The following is a 20,809-nucleotide window of genomic DNA, read 5'->3' on the forward strand; positions in this document are numbered from 1 at the left end:
TGCGTGACACAAGACCGTTAATGTTAACGTTACGCCAAATGGCCACAAATAAAGCAACGCATGGGACAACGAGCTGTCGTAAACAAGCCGACGTTAACTAGATAAGCAACGTTTTAATCGCTAACGTAGCAGATTCATGGAAAATCACATCGGTTATCGGCATTTGCCATGACTAATTTATTAAGGAATCAGCATCAACTACATTAAAGAGAAACAAATATCCTACCACAACTACTAATGAAGCCGCAGCCACATACCTGACTCGTAGGTGAGATGAACCGGGAAAGCAGGCCGCGGGCCAAACCATTGTGAGGAAGGGGAGGGGGGACTAAACTGTTTCTAAAAGCATTTGTATATTTTTTTTCTACTTACACAATTATTTTAGGTGTACATACATATTTCCCCCATGATTACATATCACCCCTAACTGTTATTATCAGCGTTCAGAATAGTTGTGTAGATTAATGCTTTTGTGGAAACAATTAGTTGAGAATTATTTGAGGAAGATATATAAATAACTTTGCCTTTACTTTTAATCAGCTATGCATCTCTAACGCGTCCTTGTTGAATAAAAGTATAATTTCTCTTTCTAATGATAGACCTAAAATAAATAAAAAAAAAAATGCAAAATTAAATTCAAAGAAACATTGATTCGTAGGTTTAAACTATGTATATCAATATTTATTGGCTGCTTTTTTTTCCTTTCGCAGTTTAGTTTCAGTTACATAATTTATCTCAGCATTTTGAAAGGACATATACACATATTTACTTCCATTCAACATGTTCCTTTAAACCACATGTATTGTTCTGCATGATAATACCTCTATACTGCATGGGCTTCTCAGCACTAACATCCTATTATACAATCAAAGTGATATGGAAAAGATAAGCCAACAATCAAAGAAATACCAAATGTATTGTTCCTGTAGTCTTTAGAAAAGCTGGGGATAATTGTTGGTTTCCTTGACCAAGGGTTGCTTTGGTTGTAATGGCAATACATGTACATTATCCATAGAAAGCAAGGCTAGAAAAATGAAGACAATTTGATCAACATTCCCATTGCCTAAAATACAAACAAGGCTGTTCATAATGCAGCATGACCAAAAACATATACAATACAGGAATACAAATAAATTCAAGGTGTAATAAAATACCGATCATGGCATTAACACAGCTCTACTAAATATATACTGTAACAATTTACACCATCGTTTTGAGGCCTTCCTGCTCATTGTATCCAAACGTGACAGAGGAAATGTAATCATGACTATACATAACGCCATTCTCTCAACCCAAAGTCATCACATTACTCTCTAGGAAATACATTCGAATTCAAAACGGCCAATTTTCAACTTTTTTGTTCTCCCTGTTTCTGTTCAGGATGATAAAGCAAGGTTTTAGAAACATTTTTCGCTCCTCTGGATGTCTGAAGCCCGGTGAGTCATGAGAGTGGGCTGACTTTAATTTCAGCAAATAAAAACCAGAGATCACCTATCTTAACACAACAAGCTGTCCACAAAATATAAAAAGTCCTAATTTTGTTGTGGCAAGGAGAAAATCTGGTACAGATTGACTTGTTAAGCCTGTGTTTAAAGCTGCAGATGGGAAAAGAGGGATTTGTTTAAAAAATGTTTACAGAACAATACCGAAACGTACATAATTAATGCATTAACGGCATCTAAAACGTAACTTTATGTATAAACAACTTAACCGCATGCAAGTTAACTGCATGGAATTATTAATACATTACTGTTTGTATATAATCAATGACCTCGTATCAAACATATATAGCATATAAAAATTACATTAGATGCCGTCAATGCATATTGTACGTTTCAGCGTATATGCAAGTTTTCAACAGCGCATGTGTAATAGTTGAGGAGTTGTAATTTTACATGAAATAAGAAAATAAAAATCGGAAAGCGGTGGCCGCTGAATTTTACATCATGTAGATAACTTAAGTATTCCTACGGACTGTTCAGCCAAGTTAGACGCTTTGATTGTGTATTTTTACGTTAACTTTTGTCTGGGAAGTATCGCTTGTTTGAAATCAGCGAGGATGTGTTTCTCAGCAAAAATGTGAAGCCTGGAAGATTTGTATGTACTTTATGCATTTTAAATGTACTGTATATTGCCCTTGTACCATACACACACACACACAAACACACACACACACACACGCACTTAAATAAAAAAAAAATCCCTGAAATAAAACTGACAAATTCTGAGTTTTAATTTCACTCATTTGGGCTTGAAACTAAACCGCTGTAAAAATCCTATTGCCAAAGACTAATGACAACACAGCATTCCATTAAACAGCTGAATAATTTAGAGTAAACTATTTTCACACGATCTAAACCATAAGCTGACCGATATAAGCATGTGGAAGCATGCACTAGCATGTGTCACTGTACAACACCTTTTAATGGCTCTGTGTCAACCGCTGTGTTAGTGTTACAGTTTAATTCCGTTTTTGTAATACTGAAGAACTTTAAATAATACTTAGGAATAGAAATAGAGCAACCAAAAATGAACGTACTGTCTTACTCACCATGTGAGTGTGTTGCTCCGAACTCCCAAAACTCTCCTTTCAGGTTTCAAGGAAAAATGTCAACATATGGGCAACATATATATTAAATATATCAACACATATAGTTTTTAAACGATTCATTTAGTTAATAAAATATTACTAAACTATAATAGTATCTCAGCGATACTAAAATAACACATTTTTTTGACGCAAGGTGAGTAAATAAAGAGAAAATTCTCATTTTTGGGTGAACTATTTCTTTAACTTCAGAAGCAGTGACTCTGAAGTTGGAAAGACTGCAAAGACGGTACTTTGTTTTACTCTATCTGGTCCTTGGTATGGATACAAATGCCTTGGAAACCAACTTATAAGCCTAATATGGAAATGGTTACGAAATAAAGCGATATTCCACGGCTCTACGACAAAGTGTAAACAACAAGGCCATCAGTGAAGAATCAGCTAAAGCCTACTTAAACGTGACTCAACCCCTCTGGGATATAAGAATACTAAACGGAAAACACAGCTTACGTTGTGGTAAAATAATATTAGTAAACGCTCGTTAGAAAAATCCTTTCTCCGTAAAGGGGTATTTGCTGTGAAACACTGAAACCTGGACCGGCGATGGTGTTTTCTTTAATGGAAGTAGCATATGCCTGTCTGACTCCGCCAATAGCTCTATGCGTTCCTTTCGAAATACTCCTGAGCGACTCCTGATTTGGGGATTATAAATGTAGGATACCCCAAAGCTTGTGAATCTTTATAAGCATGATTATCCATCCTACAGTACCATGTTCTACATAATAATCACGAGAAGCACACACAGGATATTCACAGCAGTCTTTACAGGTTCATGTCACAATTACTCCCTCAATCTCACGTCTAGAACTGAAGTGTATTTACAGATTTGAATTGGCACTTGACAATTACATACGGACGTCCGCCGTTAGCTCTTTGCTTCAAAAATATGATTTTAACTGGCAGCTCTCTGCAGTGTTCCTGGAGGCTGTTCGTGTGTTCTTTAGCTTTTTAACATTTCCTTTCTTTGTACATTTTTTTTTTCTCGCATTATAGGAACAAGGTGCTCTCCTCCCCAGCGTACGGGGCTTGACGTTTCCTCGTTGCCTGGGGAATTAAGAGCCTTTAGTCCAGGAAAGCAGCGGCTGCATGTTTTCTTCTTCGCTTTTCACTTTTTCTGGTCGTTTCAGGACACCTGGTTCCACCACGGACTGAGACCTGTGGGTATAAATAAAATATGAATACAGCGGATTTCAAGATGCACGACCGAGAAATGAGAAATCCACTGAAAAGCCAAGACGCTAAATTTAAACCTCAAAATAAATAAGAAAAGTAATGGCGTGACAATGTGAGGTTAAAAAAATTCTTAAATTATTATATATATTTTCTAATCTAATAAGAAAGTCATCAGCGGTTCATCTAAGAATCTAAATGTGCTGAAAATGCACTCACCTTCAAGACATTCAAAATGTAGATGAGTTTGTTTTATCATTTAAACAGATTTGGATACATTTAGCATTGTATCATCCACCAAAATATTTGTTCATAACTGTTTTTGTTTAAAAAAAATTCTCTCCTAATTCAGACAAGACAACTTTTATCATTTGGAAAAAGTAACATGGATAAAAGACTCATATTTAAGATGGAAACAAGTTAAAAACATCTTAATAATAATACTAAATTTCCCCAAATCTTTACTCATCTACATCTTCTGTGTCCTGAGAATCAGTACAATTTCAACAAATGTTCAGTTTTGAGGGAAACATACCAAATATAAAATATAAATCAATTCAATAAAGTCAGCGTGAAATCAAAATGAACTACATTTATCCTGTTAGCATACGTTGCTATTTTTGTGGCGAACCACTGGATGAACCGTTGCGAGGCTATCCACGAAAACATTAGTGTGCCTTCGTAATTTTTAATGGAAGCCTGAAAGTGCTCCTCCCGTATTTTACTACATCCAATCAATTTGCAATAGAGAAAACAAGCCACGCCCTCTATTTCCCTCATTCAATATTCTGTTTCTCTCAGTGTCTGACTGTTTTCACACTGAACTAGATTAATGTATAGATAGGTCGATAGATAGTAACATTCACTTTCAGATATTCCAACCCCAATGAAACTTTTAGGTACGTAAACGGGGCACCGCGAGTTCAGTTGCACAAATTAATGATGCATTGTGCATGTCACAAGCGTTTAAAGTGAAGGATGTGTAATGGAACATGCCATCTTAGTGCACTGTGTTGGCCTACTTTTGATGTAGCCCTCTCGTAGAGGCATAAGAAGCTTTGAGGACAGTGTGCTGTCGTTCATCATGCACAGATCTGGGGCACTTTCCTCTGACTGACGCATTTATGTATGAAGCATGATTGTAATCATGAAAATTCAACAAAAACAGATGTCTCGTATCTAGCAACTGCTAGATTTAACAAAAGAAATCAATTTTTTTTCACTGCATTTAGCTTCAGCGATGCGATGTATTTGATGCACTAAATATTCAGAAGGAAATAATGTAGGACAGAGTGATTCCACCGGGAACTGACTGGATTGGAAAAAGTGGGCTATGATATGTTAGAGATAATATACGGTTATCCAGTCATTACCAAAAAAATAACTGCAGGAAATATGAAATAAGTATTTATGACCGCTTTCCTTTATTCAAAAAAACTAAATTTGTGTTCACTCTAAAAGATATGACTGCTCTAATTTGCCCCAAAGGAACAGTGTTTTTTTGTTTTTGTTGTTGTTGTTTTTATTCTTAAATACCAAACATGAAATAAACTACTTGACAGATATCACTGGTGTTTGGAGACATCCCACCTGTCTCTGTGACAGACCTAGACAAAGCAAACAGTCAAAAATGTCTAGCAAATTCTAAAATCACAGCGACCTACCAACGGTAATAACACAAAACATCTCTTGAGGATAATGAACTACATCTTTTTCACACGGAACAAATCACAGAATGACGCAAATAAGCTGTTAAACTAACGTCACAGCAAGAATTCAAGCTATCTGAGTGCAACCCGATGCAAACACAAGAGAAAACGGTGTTGGCGGAAAAAAAGTGATGTCCATGTGACCTTTTTAGAGCAGACAAAACGACCAAGTGTGGTTTTAATTACTCTGAATAATTTACCCTTTGGAAGATTGTGGGAGGTGTGAGCTTTTTAAAATCAGATGTTCCTAGACTCGCACTCATTTTAACACAATGACATTTTAGGGAGTATAAGGAAGTGGAAATTTAAACCACTAATTGAATACTATACACTGTTGATATATTCATTATATCAATATATATATATATATATATATATATATATATATATATATATATATATATATATATATATAAATAAAAAAAAATTTTCACTTAATTTTGCTGTGGACATAATCAATTTAGGTGATAAGATGTAATGTGTATTATTACAATGGGATCATTTCTCACTATTGTAAACCAAAGCCCCAGTATATGAACTGTTTGTGACTGTGTCCATACATGGAACTAAATGTCATTATATGTACATAGATCATCACCAGATGATCTAAAAAATGATAAACTATATTAATAATACAGCGCTAGAGAATAATTCACAATAGAGGGCGGAGGATTCCACCAAAGCTTATTTTTTTTATGAACATAGATGTGTTATGCCCGGACTGGGAGGTTTAGTTTAATAGCCAGAGCTGTTTAAGGAACAGTACTTTGATCTTAGCAATAGAAAAACATCTAAGACCTACTTTCTTCCAAATACTGCAACCCCCAGACGCTTTGATAGAATTCAAACACTACAAACAGTTGCTTTAAATGTGAGAGCCAAAAAAGCCATTGCAAACTGCTATATTTGGTAGCCAACATATCTGTACAAGTACAGCCCCAGCTGCAGAAGGCAAAAAAAGAAAGAAAGATGTTTGCCACAGGTAAACCCGTATTAACGCTCTATATGCATCCATGTATAGATGAGCTTCACTCCCTCATGATGATTTCATGACACTTGACCCTGTCTTGATCACTGAAACGAGCTCAAGACACTGGGTCAAACCCAAAATGCTTATTTCATTAAGAATAGCTGCATTTTATCATAAAACTAGGCAATCGGTTGCTAAGCACCATAACCAAGAAGAAACATACAGCTCAAATGTGACTCCTTTAACAAACACTGTAGCTTCTTTTACGCCTCTAGCAAAGCTGCTTATTTTTGTTATCCTCTTGATAATTCTACTTGAATGAAGACTGCGAACAATCAAATGCTGTTTCCATGGCAAGCCGCCCCAAATGATGTCATTCAGTGAGATTATTAGAAATAAACAACAACATGTAAGTAATATGGCCGGTTTGATGACCTCACGCGCTTTTTTTAAATGAGCATCGGCGTTCAGGTTAACTAAAAACCAAATTAAAACGATTAAAAACTGTTTGAAGTAATAAAAAATGTAATAAAGAATTAAATATTGAATGCATACATTAATATAATATTTTAGGAAGTTAAAAAACGTAAAAGAACTTAACATTTAGCCTTAAAATAAAGTGAAAAAGTGAATTAAGTGAACTAAAAAAAATAAGATATTACAAAAAAAATGACAAAAACTCAGAAAATTACAAAAAACTCAAATTAAAATGAAATCTTTAATATATTTCTAAATATAATGTGAATATATATATATATATATATATATATATATATATATATATATATATATATATATATATATATAAAACAAATAATACTAAAATATTCCACAACTGATGAATAGATAGCACTGATGCTAGAACATGAAGTAACAGACCTCTTCATAGTTTTGGGGGACAGGTCTTTCTCCAGGTCTTTGACAGACAAGGTGTAGGATTCGGGGCAGTAGTCCGTCTCCTCGTCATATGCGTGGTCCAGCAACGTTCTGGCCCAGGTGCCCATGTCATAAGGAGGCAGCATGCCACCAAGCTCAGACGGCAGAATCTCAGGCAAGATCAGCTGATGCAAGCTGTTCAGATTGTTTCCATGCATGAAAATCTAAGTGTACAACACATCAAATATTGTTATTTGCCTGGTTATTTTATCATAGTAACTGACTGGTGCAGCTTTTACTGTTTAGCATTCGGTGGTCTGCGCGTATATTTTGGAGTTAATCGCATGTGCATAAACAGAACAGTGACAAATGATGAAATTATTGAAGAAAACAGACAAACAAAGTCTGAAAATGTAAAAGTTCTTTTACCCTTTTTCTTGTTTTGTCCTTGAGGAAAGGCCGGATGACTGTGTACAAAGCGTGGATGTACCAAGGTTGATTGACAAAATGAATCCCTCCAAACCTTGCTGGAAAGCTATCCTGTGGGTAGTAGAGAAAATAAAGAAATAAATACAGGAATATTATTATTATATATAATATGCTTATAAAATATCATATCATGAAGATAATATTTTAGAAAACTTAAAAAAAATGTAAATTATTAAAAATTGTTTATAGTAACTAAATAATATATATATATATATATATATATATGTACACAGTTTATTTTCTTTTATTTATATATATATATATAGAGAGAGAGAGAGAGAGAGAGAGAGAGAGAGAGAGAGAGAGAGAGAGAGAGAGAGAGAGAGAAAAAGATTTTTGCTTGAAATGAAACCAGACTATAAACTGAATAAAAAAATAGTGGAATAAGCTAAGTTTACTTAGAAAGTACTAGTAGAAATGTGAAATTTTGAAGTAAAGAAATAGAAATAGTATTTTCTTGTCAAATACACGCCAATAATCTGTGCTGTATTTACTACTTGAAAATGTACCGTATGTGTAAGTTTATGTAAATGTGTATGCATATTTTGTTATTGCAAAAATTGTAATGAGAAAAAAAATATGATAAAATTATTACATCTCTCCCCTCATGCTCATGCTCATTTGTAGTACCTTGAGACAAGTTCATGATTCCACAGAGGATTACACCAAAAAGCAGGCATAATTCCCATTTCTCCTGATATCACACTGCTGAAGTTGATAAATACTTTGCTGTGTTCGCTAATCTGCCCTGAACAGTAATCCATATTCATAAAGCTGACTGCAAGGGTTCCGGGAAGCTTCGTAATGATGCCGTCTTGCGGTCCTTCGCTAAGCTCACGAAAATCAAGACGTAAGTAATGACGGCAAAGACTTACAAGTCCCAGGTTACAGAATGTAAACTTGTGTCTAGTGAAGCTGTGAGAAAGAAGCCAATGATGATTAGGCTGCACTTATTTAAATAAAAATCCAGTAAAAAAATATTGCGAAACATTGTTTTTTTATTTTAACATGTAATTTCCGCCTATGATGCCAAACGAGCCATTACTCCAATCTTCAGTGACACATGATTCTTCAGAAATCGTTCTAATATGTGACTCTGGACCACATAACCAGTCATAAAGGTTTTTGTTGTTTTGTTTTTTTTATATTATAGCTGAATAAATAAGCTTTCCACTGATGTGTGGTTTCTGACGGTGCAAAAAAAATCGCCTTTAAAGTTGTCCGAATGAAGTTCTTAGCAATGAATATTACTACTAATAATAAAGTTTTGATTTATTTCATTTGCTAAATAAATAAAAATGTATAATTTTTAACCCATACAATTGTCGGCTTTTGCTACAAATGAACCAGCGCAGCTTAAAACAGGTTTTGTTGTTCAGGGTCACATATGATGATTTGGGGCGCCCAGTTTTTAAATTCAGTGCCAGTCATCACATCATGGTCTTGTTTATTGCTTCTCATTGACTCTCATATCATCACAGAACTGTTTTGTTGGCACCACTGGCGTAAAGCCGATGATGGACAGCTGCAAGCAAGCGTGCCGAAGCCACCGAGGCCCCCGGGCCACCGTCCGGTGGCAGACCCGCAGCCTTGTGGGCGTTAGATCTGGCTCTCGATCTGACACAGAAGCAGGTGACGGTGCAAACGCATGCCGATTGGCCGACTCTTCAGAGGAGGGGCTACGAGGCATTTGCCAGCAGGTGGTGTCGACACACATGATGATATCTCCGCTCTGAGACCCTGCTGCTGCCGAGCGAGATAAAGGTCTCAGCTGCATTAAACATGAATAGCTCAACTCTGGTGTGAGCTGGTGAAACCTGATTGATCTGTGTCCCTGTAGTGTGACAGCGGGAGGAGACAGGGGTAACAGGGGAAGGCAAGCAGCCATTATGCTCTATTTGCTGGATTCGAGAATTCCACACAGTCTGCTCCTGCTACGCTGAAAAAGCATCACTGAATGCAAAAGTTATAACAGACCTGAGTTCTCGGGATTAAACCGGGGGTTCAGTTCTGCAACATAGCGAGCTGAAAGTCTAGACTAAAAAGGTGTGGATTTCACTAGTAAATTTCACAATGAATTTCAAAGAAACAGCAAGCAGCAGTGAATCAAATATGACGTTTTAAAGCAGAAAGACTGAAATGCTTAATCCAACGATCTTTGAATTAGAACTACATACAGTCGAACGTCTACATAGGCGGCCCACTCAGCAAAATCTCTGCATAGGCAGCAACCAAAACAAATCATCCAAAAAACGGACACGAGCTGAATAATGACGTGGTTGTTCTCCGTAGAGCTGCTTATAGCGGAATTGAACTTGTTTCATTATTAATGAACTCGGGCAGATATTGAACCGAATCGAAACAACACTGAACTGAAGTGAGCTGAGAAATGAGACAAGTGCCTTTCTAATCTGATTTTTTTTTTTAAACATTAACACTGTTTTTCTGTTCATTAATGTGAAATTGATTTGAAACAATCTGTATGGATAATTGCATATAGCGCTATATAGGAGATGCGACTTGATAAAGCATAATTCATTCATAGCTCTAATATACTCTAATATAATATACGCAGCGAACGCTCAAATGCAGGTCAATCCAGTTAAAATGGATGGCCAACTAAACTCCAACTTTCAAAACATTGAACTAATATCTGTTCATTTTCGCTTTTTGAAAGAGAATAAAAACCTTAGAAGTGCAGTTCCATCAAAAATGAACATTTTAAAAATGAATAGCTGTATAATCAATTCATACAGGTATAGAAAAACAGGAATTGTGAGTAAATAACCCAAACAATGACTTTACTATTGAAAACCAATAGGTTTCTTAAGAGGTGCTCAGGTACCAGTGTCCACTTTATGCTGATAGACAAAAAGTCTATGCCTAAGACAGTGGAAGACTATTTATATTTTGGGATCGAGAAACATTTCCTATTCTCCTCTAAAGGATCTTAGAAAACAGGTTTCATATCTAAAAATCCTGTCACGGAAACTAGGGCAGCTACCTTCACAAAATCAGGAAGAACGTAACATAATATAATTAATATTCATGAACGAAGTCATGCTCGGCAATGTTAACATTAGCTAAAAAAACATTAGCTAAAGTAACTGTTGACAAAAATGTGCAGCTTTATATGCATAGCTGTCACTGTAAAATTATTGGGAAAAAAAATGCAGGAGTGGAATTTAAAAGCGCGCATGTTTTTGTTATGGATTGTTTCTGCAGTCCTGCATAAGAATACTTTTTACAGCAGGTCACCACAGCATAGCGGAAAGCAGATGAAAAACACGGAATTTTTGTTAATGTCAAGGTTTTTTACATGAACTACTCATAAAAATATAAAAGACACTTAGGGAGTGATCTGGCTTTTATGCATAATGCTCCTGTTTTGGTCAAGTGATGCACTCAAATGGATTGTTGAAAAAGGCTTTAGTGAGCTTGTATTAGCTTGAATTCAAAGCCATCAAGCAGCTAACATGGATTCTGGCAGCAGGTCAGATTGACTAGAAAGGAGTAGAGCCACAGGATAATTGCTCTTAAAAGTGCCTCATCGTGAAATCAGGAGCCATTTAAAACATCAATCTGCAATGTTAAATAATTACCGGTTTTAAACAGTGCCGCTAAATTACAGTTTATCAAAGATTTGCTTTGCGTAGAGCTTTATAAGCTTGTTTTTTGTCTCTGTATAAGCTGACGGACCGCTGATTTCATCTGTGCATTTTATTTCAGTGGCTTGACATGAAACCTCCATCTCTTTTTCTTGTCTGGAGTCACTGATGATGCACGACTGAACTCGAGCAAGGTAATTGAAAAAAAAAAAAAAATCCATTTGCTGGAGTCCTTTTGAAAGACATAGCCTGAGGTAAAGCTAGTATTTTATCATGGTCTCCTTACCAAATAGTACATATCAGTCAGAGTCAGTGAGCTGTCCTAGTTTCAGTGACGGGATTCCTGGTTATAAGATCTGATTTCGAGAAGTCTTAAGGAGGTGATAAACAAAGGTTTTGTGACCGTAAAATGCAAATAGTATTCTGTAGCCAGACTCTTTATTCTATCAGCATAAGATGTGATCCGCATTGTGGCCCATTCTGCTCAACAATCACTTAATTTTGAAAAAATATATATTTGCAAGGGTTACCGCTAGTTTTGAGAATATTATTTAACATGCTAAATTAATTTATTCAAAACAACTTCATTTTGATGCGGTTATACTTAAACAAATAAAAATAAATAAATAAAATCTGTATTTTCCAGTAATGACATCTAAACATCCTAGGAAACGTCTAAGGAGAAATCTAACAAAACAGAATGAGGTTAAGCTTAAAACATGAAAATTGAAGTTGAAAAAGAAAAATACTTGTTCTCGCTTTAAATGAAATATACTAAATGTAACTTTGAAGTATGTTTTTCTTTCTAGTGTTCAAATCAAAATCCCTATAGCAACTCATTTAATTTAATATTAGATAATCATATATTAAACCATTTTATTTAACAGACCAGTTAAAATTGTTAGCCATTGAAAATTCAAATATGACATTTTTTAATACAATTTTGCGCTCTATGATATACAAAAATTACACAACAGACAGATTTGAGCTCACTTTTGCTTCTTTTGAGTGCAATATACACAGAGCAGTCCGTGAGCTCTGTTTTCCGAAGCTGCGGCTAACATACAAACAGTTAGCATCCCGTGTTCAAATCTAAGACAAATGAACTATAACTGCACAAACCAGTAATAAGAAGCTTCACGCTCTGACACATACCATTGCTCACATCAATAATTGAGCTCTACAGGAGACATTTTATCTACACTCTGCCAGATCCAGCCCACTGAGCTTAGCAATGCAAGGCCGCTAACACAAAGACGAAGCTCTACTCACTAGCTGACAGCTCTGCTACAGATCAGAACAGCCCCGTTATAGTGCGATAAACAGAGCGCGACCATAACTGTGCCACTTTGCAGAGAGCAAAACAATTAGTCTAACTCCAGTCCTGCAGGCCCGGATATGTCTAGTGCCGTTTCCCAGATAAGCAAGACACGTAGAAGCTCTCTGCTTTCTGGGAGGCAGCAGTGGATCTAGAACCCACATGAGCCAGTCAAACCAAATGACGTGAGAGATGCAAACTCTTTCCATGTGCAAGGTGCCATGTTGATTAACTAGGGACTGACAACGGGCCACCTCCCCGGATCACGCTTTGCTGTGTTTGCTTACGGGACAAAGACTGCTGGGCACTATAAATATTGCACAGACCTTATGCCCTGAGCATATAGCTGTTCAAACCAAGACGATGAACTTGAATGAAATCTCTTTGGATTGAAAAAAAAGAATGGTGTTTGAAAGCAGTACACTCTTAAAAATAAAGGTTTATTGACATCAGTAATTCCATTAAGAACGTTTGAAATCCATGGAAACTTTCTATTCCACAAAAATGTTCTTGAGTACTAAAATGCTTATTTTTGTTGTTCAGCCAAAAAAGTTTGAGTAAATGATGACATAATTGTAATATTTTGTGTACTGTTCCTTTAAGAGACATGACATTCTATAAGAGACGTTATTTGTGGCAAGGGCGTAATGGTGGTGTGCCACTGAAAGGACTTTAAAAACAAATAAAACAAAAATCAAAACAATAAAATAAAATAAAGTAAAAAAGAAATGATAAAATAATGTACTAATTTAAATTACTATTAAAATAGAATCGCTGCTCCAACAACTGACGTCAGTCAGTCAATAAAAAAACCTTTACAGGGCGGTTAAAAAGTATAGACAACCAATGCCAACAAATTAAATAAAATAAATAATGTTAAAATAATATTTATATATTTGTAAATATTAATATTTTAAATAATAATAATTGTTGCCCATACCCCACCAACTGTCATTCTCAGCAATAAAAAACCTTGCAGTGCAATAAAAATGACTTGATTTATGAGAATGCGACAACGTGATGCATGTCAGTCTGTCAGGACAATGAACTTCTTGTGCTTTCTAAGATGCACTTTCAGTGCCCTACATAGAAACACGCACATACGGCTGCGGAAGCTGAGTGACATGAGTGCGTCTCTCTCTGTGAGCACAGCCCATCTGGAGGGTGCATAGCATGGCGGTTGGACAGGTTGCCAGGGAAACTCGGCATGGGGTGGGCTGGGGAAGATTGGGCCATTGTGATTGGCTGCCAAGCGTGGGTTATTTCTCAAGACTAAGAGAGACAAAAGGCATGTCCAAAGCACAGAAGCAAACAACAGAGGCTGGAACAACAAAGCACTGCTCCAGGAAAGCCAAGACCACTTTCTCTTACTTCTATTCGACTCAGGAGTATGTTTCTGTTTATTGATTTTGCTAAGAACAGCCATTTTCTGTGCATCAAGTGTTCCTTTCAGAACCACCATTTGCTAGAGAACGTATATGATAGATGCCTCTACTGTAAATTGAACAATAAACACATATTACCTCAAATAGCACAAAATGGCAATCTATTTCTGGGATCCATTAGTTGTTTTTTTTCTACCCTGTTAAAACACATGATAGTTTCTGGCACACACAAAAAAAAATCAGTTGCAACAGATTCTAGTCCATCGAATGGACTCAACAGAAAAAAAAATTAAATAAAAACGAGCAGAGAACATAAGGGGTTTATAGATTCCTTCTTCTTCCTTCTGTCCACATTCTTCCATTCTTTCTGTTTCTGTCACTCTCTGTCATAATGTGTTGATTCAATGATAAATCACCTAAAACACCAAAAAGCACTGAGCCATCAAAAAATGGTTTTGATGCTTTATTACGTTAGTGATTAAGACAGGCAGATGTCCATATGAACAATGGCATCAGATTGATGTAACGCTTCACATGACCCTGCACTTTTGGGTCGGAGAGCTGTGCAATTTCCCCTCCGGCTGTAAACGTCATATTTAATGACTCGGTGTACATACTGTGGGTCTGTCAGTGTCAAAATACAACCATGGGGCATCACACATCTCATCTTTTGACCTATAAGCATTTAGGAAATGCTGTCAGCACATACTAAAGTTTTTTTGGGGCGTATTTATTTTATCAAAAATGTAGTAAAACATATATATTTAATATTATTACAATTTAAAATATATATTTTTCTGTACACTTAAAGTTAGAATTTAATGAAAAAGCTGAAATATTGTCAACAGCCGTTGAATGATCCTTCAGAAATCATTCTATATGCTGATTTGGCGCCCAAGAAATATTTGTTATTATTGTCAATGATGAAAACAACGCAGCTTAATATTTTTGTAAAACCATGCTTTTTTTTTTGCTTTTTTTTCAGGATTTTTGTTTTTAATCTATTATCATGTTTTTATTGTGTTAGTTAGCTGTATTTTTTTGGGTTATTTTTATTTAATTTAAACAACCCAGCTGCAATTTGATTGATATTAATTGGAATGCAGGATAAAAAAACTAAAATGTATATAATTACATAATTACATATATAACACACACAGACATATATATATATATATATATATAATTTAAAATTTTTCCATGCATTCCAGTTTACATCAATTATTAATTTTTAATGCTTTCACTGTCACTTTTGATCAATGTAATGCATTCCTGCTGAATAAAAGCAATAATTATCTAATCTAACTATCATAAATAATCATACTAACCCCAAACTTTTGAACAGTAGTGTATATCAGTAAATGCATGCACCCAAGTTACTCTTTGTCAATTTTTATGCACGTAAAAAGTAAAAAATCTGAATTCCTGTAAATATTTACATATGTAAATCCTGACTTCTGCTGACAAGCTTGCTGCCGAGGACTCTTTTGAACTGTAACTAATTAGCTGTGGCTGTTTTCCCTCAATCTACGCTATTGTTTCCCTTTCAAAAAGCTACAAAAGCGATGTCCCACTCAATGTGAACAGCACATTGTGGATGCAAGATGCTAATGGCGGCGATCAATTATTCACCAGCTAATCTGTCTGAAGAGGCACTGGAATGTGGAATAGGCTCATCATGGACCTGCATTAATATTCAGTCAACAGGCCTCACTCTGCACTGCCTACATGTCATATCAGACCCGAGCCCTCCTCAAAGGAGCGATGTCTAAATGAGAGCTTTCAAGAGGCTGCTTCTGGAAATGGATGATGTCTGTGTGCAGATTAGCTATTGTTAAATGCACAGTGACCATTTTATAGCGCCATGGACAATCGCTGCTCGGTTATGTTTAGTAGCGATGTTAAAATATTGAAAGTTGTGCATTTTACGCGATTTGAGTCTCGGTTGCTATAGCATCTATAATATCTTGTGCATAGATGTTACTTTTGTAATGTTTCGTCATCCGCAGGTTTAACAGACAAGGCCTAAACCTAGTACTAGATTAAATGTAAATCTGAGCTGTTTAGACTGAAAGAAACCCACACTGACTGATCTTAAAATGTCAGTGACTTTGTTTTGTCTTAAGATCCACACCAGTAATGCTTTTTTCAAAATAGTGTTTATAAATGTTCTAATTAAACTATAGCCTAATCCTGGTTTAGGCTAAGCCCTGTCTGTGAAACCAGGCCTTAGAAAATTAAGAGAATGCAATAAACTGCAAATGTCAATTAGAAAATACTAAATTAAATGAGGTATAGTTTGCTAAAAATGTCATCAAATTTACTTCCATGACATTTCAAATCCGTATTTATCGCATCTGCATATCACAAAAACGTATTTCAGTTATTTTTGTCCATACAATAAAAATCAATGGGGTCTTAAACATAACTGGACTGAACTGACTTTAATTATACGAACAAAAAACACTGAGACATTTGTCTAAATAGATTTGAAAACAGATTTGGAATGGCACGAGGGCGAGTAAATTATGACTATTACTTTAAGCATTTATTTAAATGACACCAATAAAAGTCAAAAATGTGTTTCACTTTATTGCTCTATGCAGATTGTGTTTCCTCGTGTTAGATCATTGGGTCATCTCACGTTCGTGTTACTCACAAAGAGAATGGCAAATGTTTGACAGGAGAGGGATTGCTCTACAAGCACCTGTTCAGCCTCACACAAGCAGGATTTCCCTATGCAGTTCTCATTATTCAAGCCCGAAGCACGCTTTATGAACATTACATATTTGATGTTCCATTGCTTCCAAGAACAAGCTTTTAGATGCATGAAGGTGCAAAAACGCATTGTGATATCCATGTTGATTTTTCGATATAAACATTGAATTAAAAAAAAGACAGCAGTGTTACCTGCAGGCCCTCAATTGCCAATCTCAGCATGCTTGGAGTTAACTTGGAAGCTTGCTTGAAAGTGAAGTTACTCCAGTCAATGATCAAGACAAATCCATTTACTTGTAGCTCGGGGTCTTCTATCATTGCCTCCAGAGAAAGTAAAATAGCTCGCAGAATATCCACAAAAGTGTACCTGCAGATAAACACAAGCATTTAGGAAGATTTGCAAACAAACTCTAAACGCGGGCTATTTTTTTAATGACGTATGACATTTTTTCATATAGTTACCGGGTAAGTTTGATTCGAAGTAGTCAGAATTTGTATTTAAAGCATTTCCCATAATGCTGCAATAAATGTAGCAAATCGGGCGAGATTTGACCCTAGTGTTCATCACACATTGTTCCTGTGAGAGGATGCCAAGAGCCCTGCCATCCGAGGCAATGGTGCGACTGGCATGAATTCAAAGGCTGTTTGATATGGACTCCAGCACTATGTACTCTCAAGAGGTGAGACTAAACACCAGCAGTTAGCGCCGTGATTTCTCAAATTACATTTAAAGATATACACATATCACTAAAGTAATCTTATACATCAATGCACGGTGGCTAAACAAATAAATGCATATAATTATGCACTGCCATTTACACCAAAAAGTATTTGGATGAATGCGTATGAATGTCATGAAATTCATATATTTAAGCATGATTTAAATAAGCAGTTCACTTCAAAATTGAAAGTGAGTGCTGAAAAATGACTCACCATCAGGCCAAACAAGATATTCGTGAGTTTGTTTCTTTATCAGAACAGATTCAGAGAAATGTAATACTACATTACATGCTCTACAGTGAATGGGTGCCGTCAGAATGAAAGTCCAAACAGCCAATGAAAACATGACGATGATCCACAAGTAAACCGCTCTAGTCCATCTTGTTGGACTGTTGCATCTTTGTAAGAAACAAATCCATTATTATGGTATTTTAACTTTAAAATCTTGCTTTAGGCCAGGATATGTCCATAGTCCATAATAAAGCTTCTTTCAGTGAAAGTCCATCCCTGTTGTCTTCTCAAATCAAAGCATTTGTTCAGAATGATTTTGTAGTGCTTTCTCTATGTGCATACTCATCTCCTTATTCAGACAAGGTGACTTTTCACTGGAGAAAATAATATTACAGATAGAGGACTCATATTTTAGCCAGAAACACATTTTGTAATGTTTTTATCAGCTGTTTGACTCTCATTCTAATACTATAATAAACTGGTACTAATACTATATTTCTACAAATCTGTCACATAAAAAAATTAAAGAAAAATCTATCTACATCCATCTAGGATGGTCTGGGGGTGAGGAAGATTTTAGCAAATTTTCATTTCTTTATGCATTCAAAGATTGTTGAGGCCACTGTATATCTACTGAAGTCGGTTTACTGAAGGATTTGTGGTATAAGTTCACGCTAAGTTACAAGGATGAATCAATATGATTGAATTTGGATCTTTACTCCACATTTAATCTCACATACCAGTATTCATGTCACAGTCCATACACGCAAACCTCAATACACGCACTAGTGAAATAAACAGATTGATTGCTCTTTAAGAAATGTTATTTATTTTGTTTCGCAATGTGCCATTTAGTGGAACGCTTACAGTGCATTTATTGCATGGACAGTGTCCCTGGAGTAACCTGGGATGAAGTGTTTTACTCAAGGACACAGATGATAGATTAACTCTTGTTGGATCTGAACTCTCAGCCAAGCCTAGGCCGTTACACATTACCAACTGAGGCTATATACGGGTACATCTCTTTTAGTCCAAATCAACTGTTCAAAATGCACTAGCAAATGCATAAATAACTCATATTTGCCTAAACCAAGTCAATGGATTTACATCCATGCAGCTATTTTGTCATGTGACGACAGACCAGGGACCCTTAAACTGCCATGGTCATTTTTTATTTCTTTAAATTAGAAAATACATTTTGAAATCACTTCTTTAAAATGGAAGACAGCAGCAAATATTCCACAAGTACTTGATGCATTTATGTTGTCACACTGTGAATAAAAAATGCAATGGCATATATAAAAGATCACCAAGTAAAATACTGAGTCGGGTCAAAGGTCATCAGGGGTCAGTCTCGGAAGAGGACACCCTCAATGGTTAAAATGTCTCTTAAAGGTCTGTGAACTGCTGGACACCATCTTTTGGAAGGATTAATTTTACATTTATAAGAATTAGCTTTTTAACATCTATTATCCTTATTTGTCATTGACCTATATACTGTAGAAACAGTAACATGTGTAACACCGTGATGTGAAGCTTAAGTAAAAGGTAACACTTCCCACCTCATAATGGCTCGACATCATGCTCTAGTGAATGACAGAAGACTTGTGCTGAAAAGACAGCTCTTACAGTGCGAGTCATTACCCACGATTAGCCAAAATTCAATAGCACCCTACCTGCTCTGATCCCAGTTTGAGGCAAACAGAACCAGTATCTTCCTCCCATATCTATCCAAATTGGACAGAACCCCAGGAAATCCGTCCTTTAGAGCCTGCTTGATCCCCGGATCGGTGGCCTTGAGGTTCTTGAACATATCTAGGTTCTGTTGCCGGTACTCAAAGTATTGGGCCAGGAGGCGGAAGGCCTCGAAATGGTTAAATTTCCGGGCTCTAAGAAAGCGCAGGATGAAAGCATCGTCTGTCCTGAGAAAGCCAATGTCTGGACGGGTGATGATCATGTCCCTCACCTCCTGTATGTCCTGATGCAAAGTGTCGGGGTTCTCCTTTAACTCCACCTTGGCTTTCTCCAGGGTTTCTGGAGACAGGCCTGCCTGTAAATGAGTCATTGTCCTTGCACCGGCACGAAACTGACTACAATGTACTCTGTATAATATCACTATATATTCCCAATGTAACCGGTGATGAAAATACCAATCATAAAGAGCCCTATCACTGCAGCGCTTGCAAATAAAAACCTGACTTTGGAGATGGTCCTGAGTGTAAGCTACGACACTGTTAGTTCACCTCATATACTCCTTCTGAGTTCACCTGTATTGTGGGTTTATTAATGCTTGGTCTGCAACGTAAATACACATACATTCATCTGGTCGTGCTCGTCGATTGTATACGTGTGCGTGCATGTATGGCTTAAGCAGGATGAAATCGTCTTAGTTTGCGTACGATCAAATCTGAGGCGTTCAATCGACTACTAATCCCACCCCAAAAGCATCTGAGAACGAGCATCACGGTTAAAAGCGCTGCTCTATCCTACCATCGTCAAGCGGCCAGGCAATGCGGCACCCTGCAGCATCTCTTGTCATGAGTCTCCATTTAACGCGCATTTCAAACGTTGCCGTGAATTGGAGTCCGAGCATCATCACGATCCCAGTCTCTCTCAGCGCTCCGTTTCCATCCTGCGCGTCCTTCGGAGGAGACGTTATGGTGTCGGTCCCGGTCCGTATGGTTCCGGTGATGTGGTGGATGGTTTACGTCAGTGCTGCTGCTGCTGCTGTTGCTTCGCTTTGTTGCTGATGAGAGTGACTTCAAGCATCGCTCCGGTGTTACAGTCTGTCCGTCATCACATGGCGGAGGAGGGGAGAGCGTTGTATCCCCCCGAGACTCACTAAATAAAGCTTTTTTTATTTCGTGTTTTACATATGGCGTATGCATATTTTTTGTTCTTCTGAAAAAAAAATAAAATAAAAAATAGGCATAATAATAACAGTTGCTGTTAGAATGAATTAAAAAGAATCGAATCTGCTTCGTGTGTAGTCTATTTAAATATGCCG

At 36.5% G+C, this 20,809-nt stretch overlaps 1 protein-coding gene across 1 annotated transcript; it reads right to left on the reverse strand.

The window, feature by feature from the left end:
- Positions 1-651: 651 nt before the first annotated feature.
- clvs2 (clavesin 2) lies at positions 652-20,604 on the reverse strand. Its single transcript, XM_043220366.1, has 5 exons — positions 19,479-20,604; positions 17,044-17,218; positions 7,763-7,873; positions 7,337-7,557; positions 652-3,763 (listed from the first exon to the last, which is right to left on the reverse strand). Exons 1-5 carry the CDS (start codon positions 19,865-19,867, stop codon positions 3,661-3,663), a joined length of 999 nt encoding a protein of 332 aa, XP_043076301.1. The 5' UTR covers positions 19,868-20,604; the 3' UTR covers positions 652-3,660.
- Positions 20,605-20,809: the final 205 nt, after the last annotated feature.

Source organism: Puntigrus tetrazona, chromosome 20 (genome assembly GCF_018831695.1).
Source record: "Puntigrus tetrazona isolate hp1 chromosome 20, ASM1883169v1, whole genome shotgun sequence".
Taxonomy (NCBI): Eukaryota; Metazoa; Chordata; class Actinopteri; order Cypriniformes; family Cyprinidae; genus Puntigrus; species Puntigrus tetrazona.

Coding starts and splice junctions, on each gene's coding strand:
- clvs2 (XM_043220366.1), bottom strand. CDS start 19,867: ATGACTCATTTACAGGCAGGCCTGTCTCCAGAAACCCTGGAGAAAGCC. Junction 7,874..17,043: donor TGGCAATTGAGGGCCTGCAG/GTAACACTGCTG, acceptor TACTACCCACAG/GATAGCTTTCCAGCAAGGTT. Junction 7,558..7,762: donor AGGACAAAACAAGAAAAAGG/GTAAAAGAACTT, acceptor TTGTACACTTAG/ATTTTCATGCATGGAAACAA.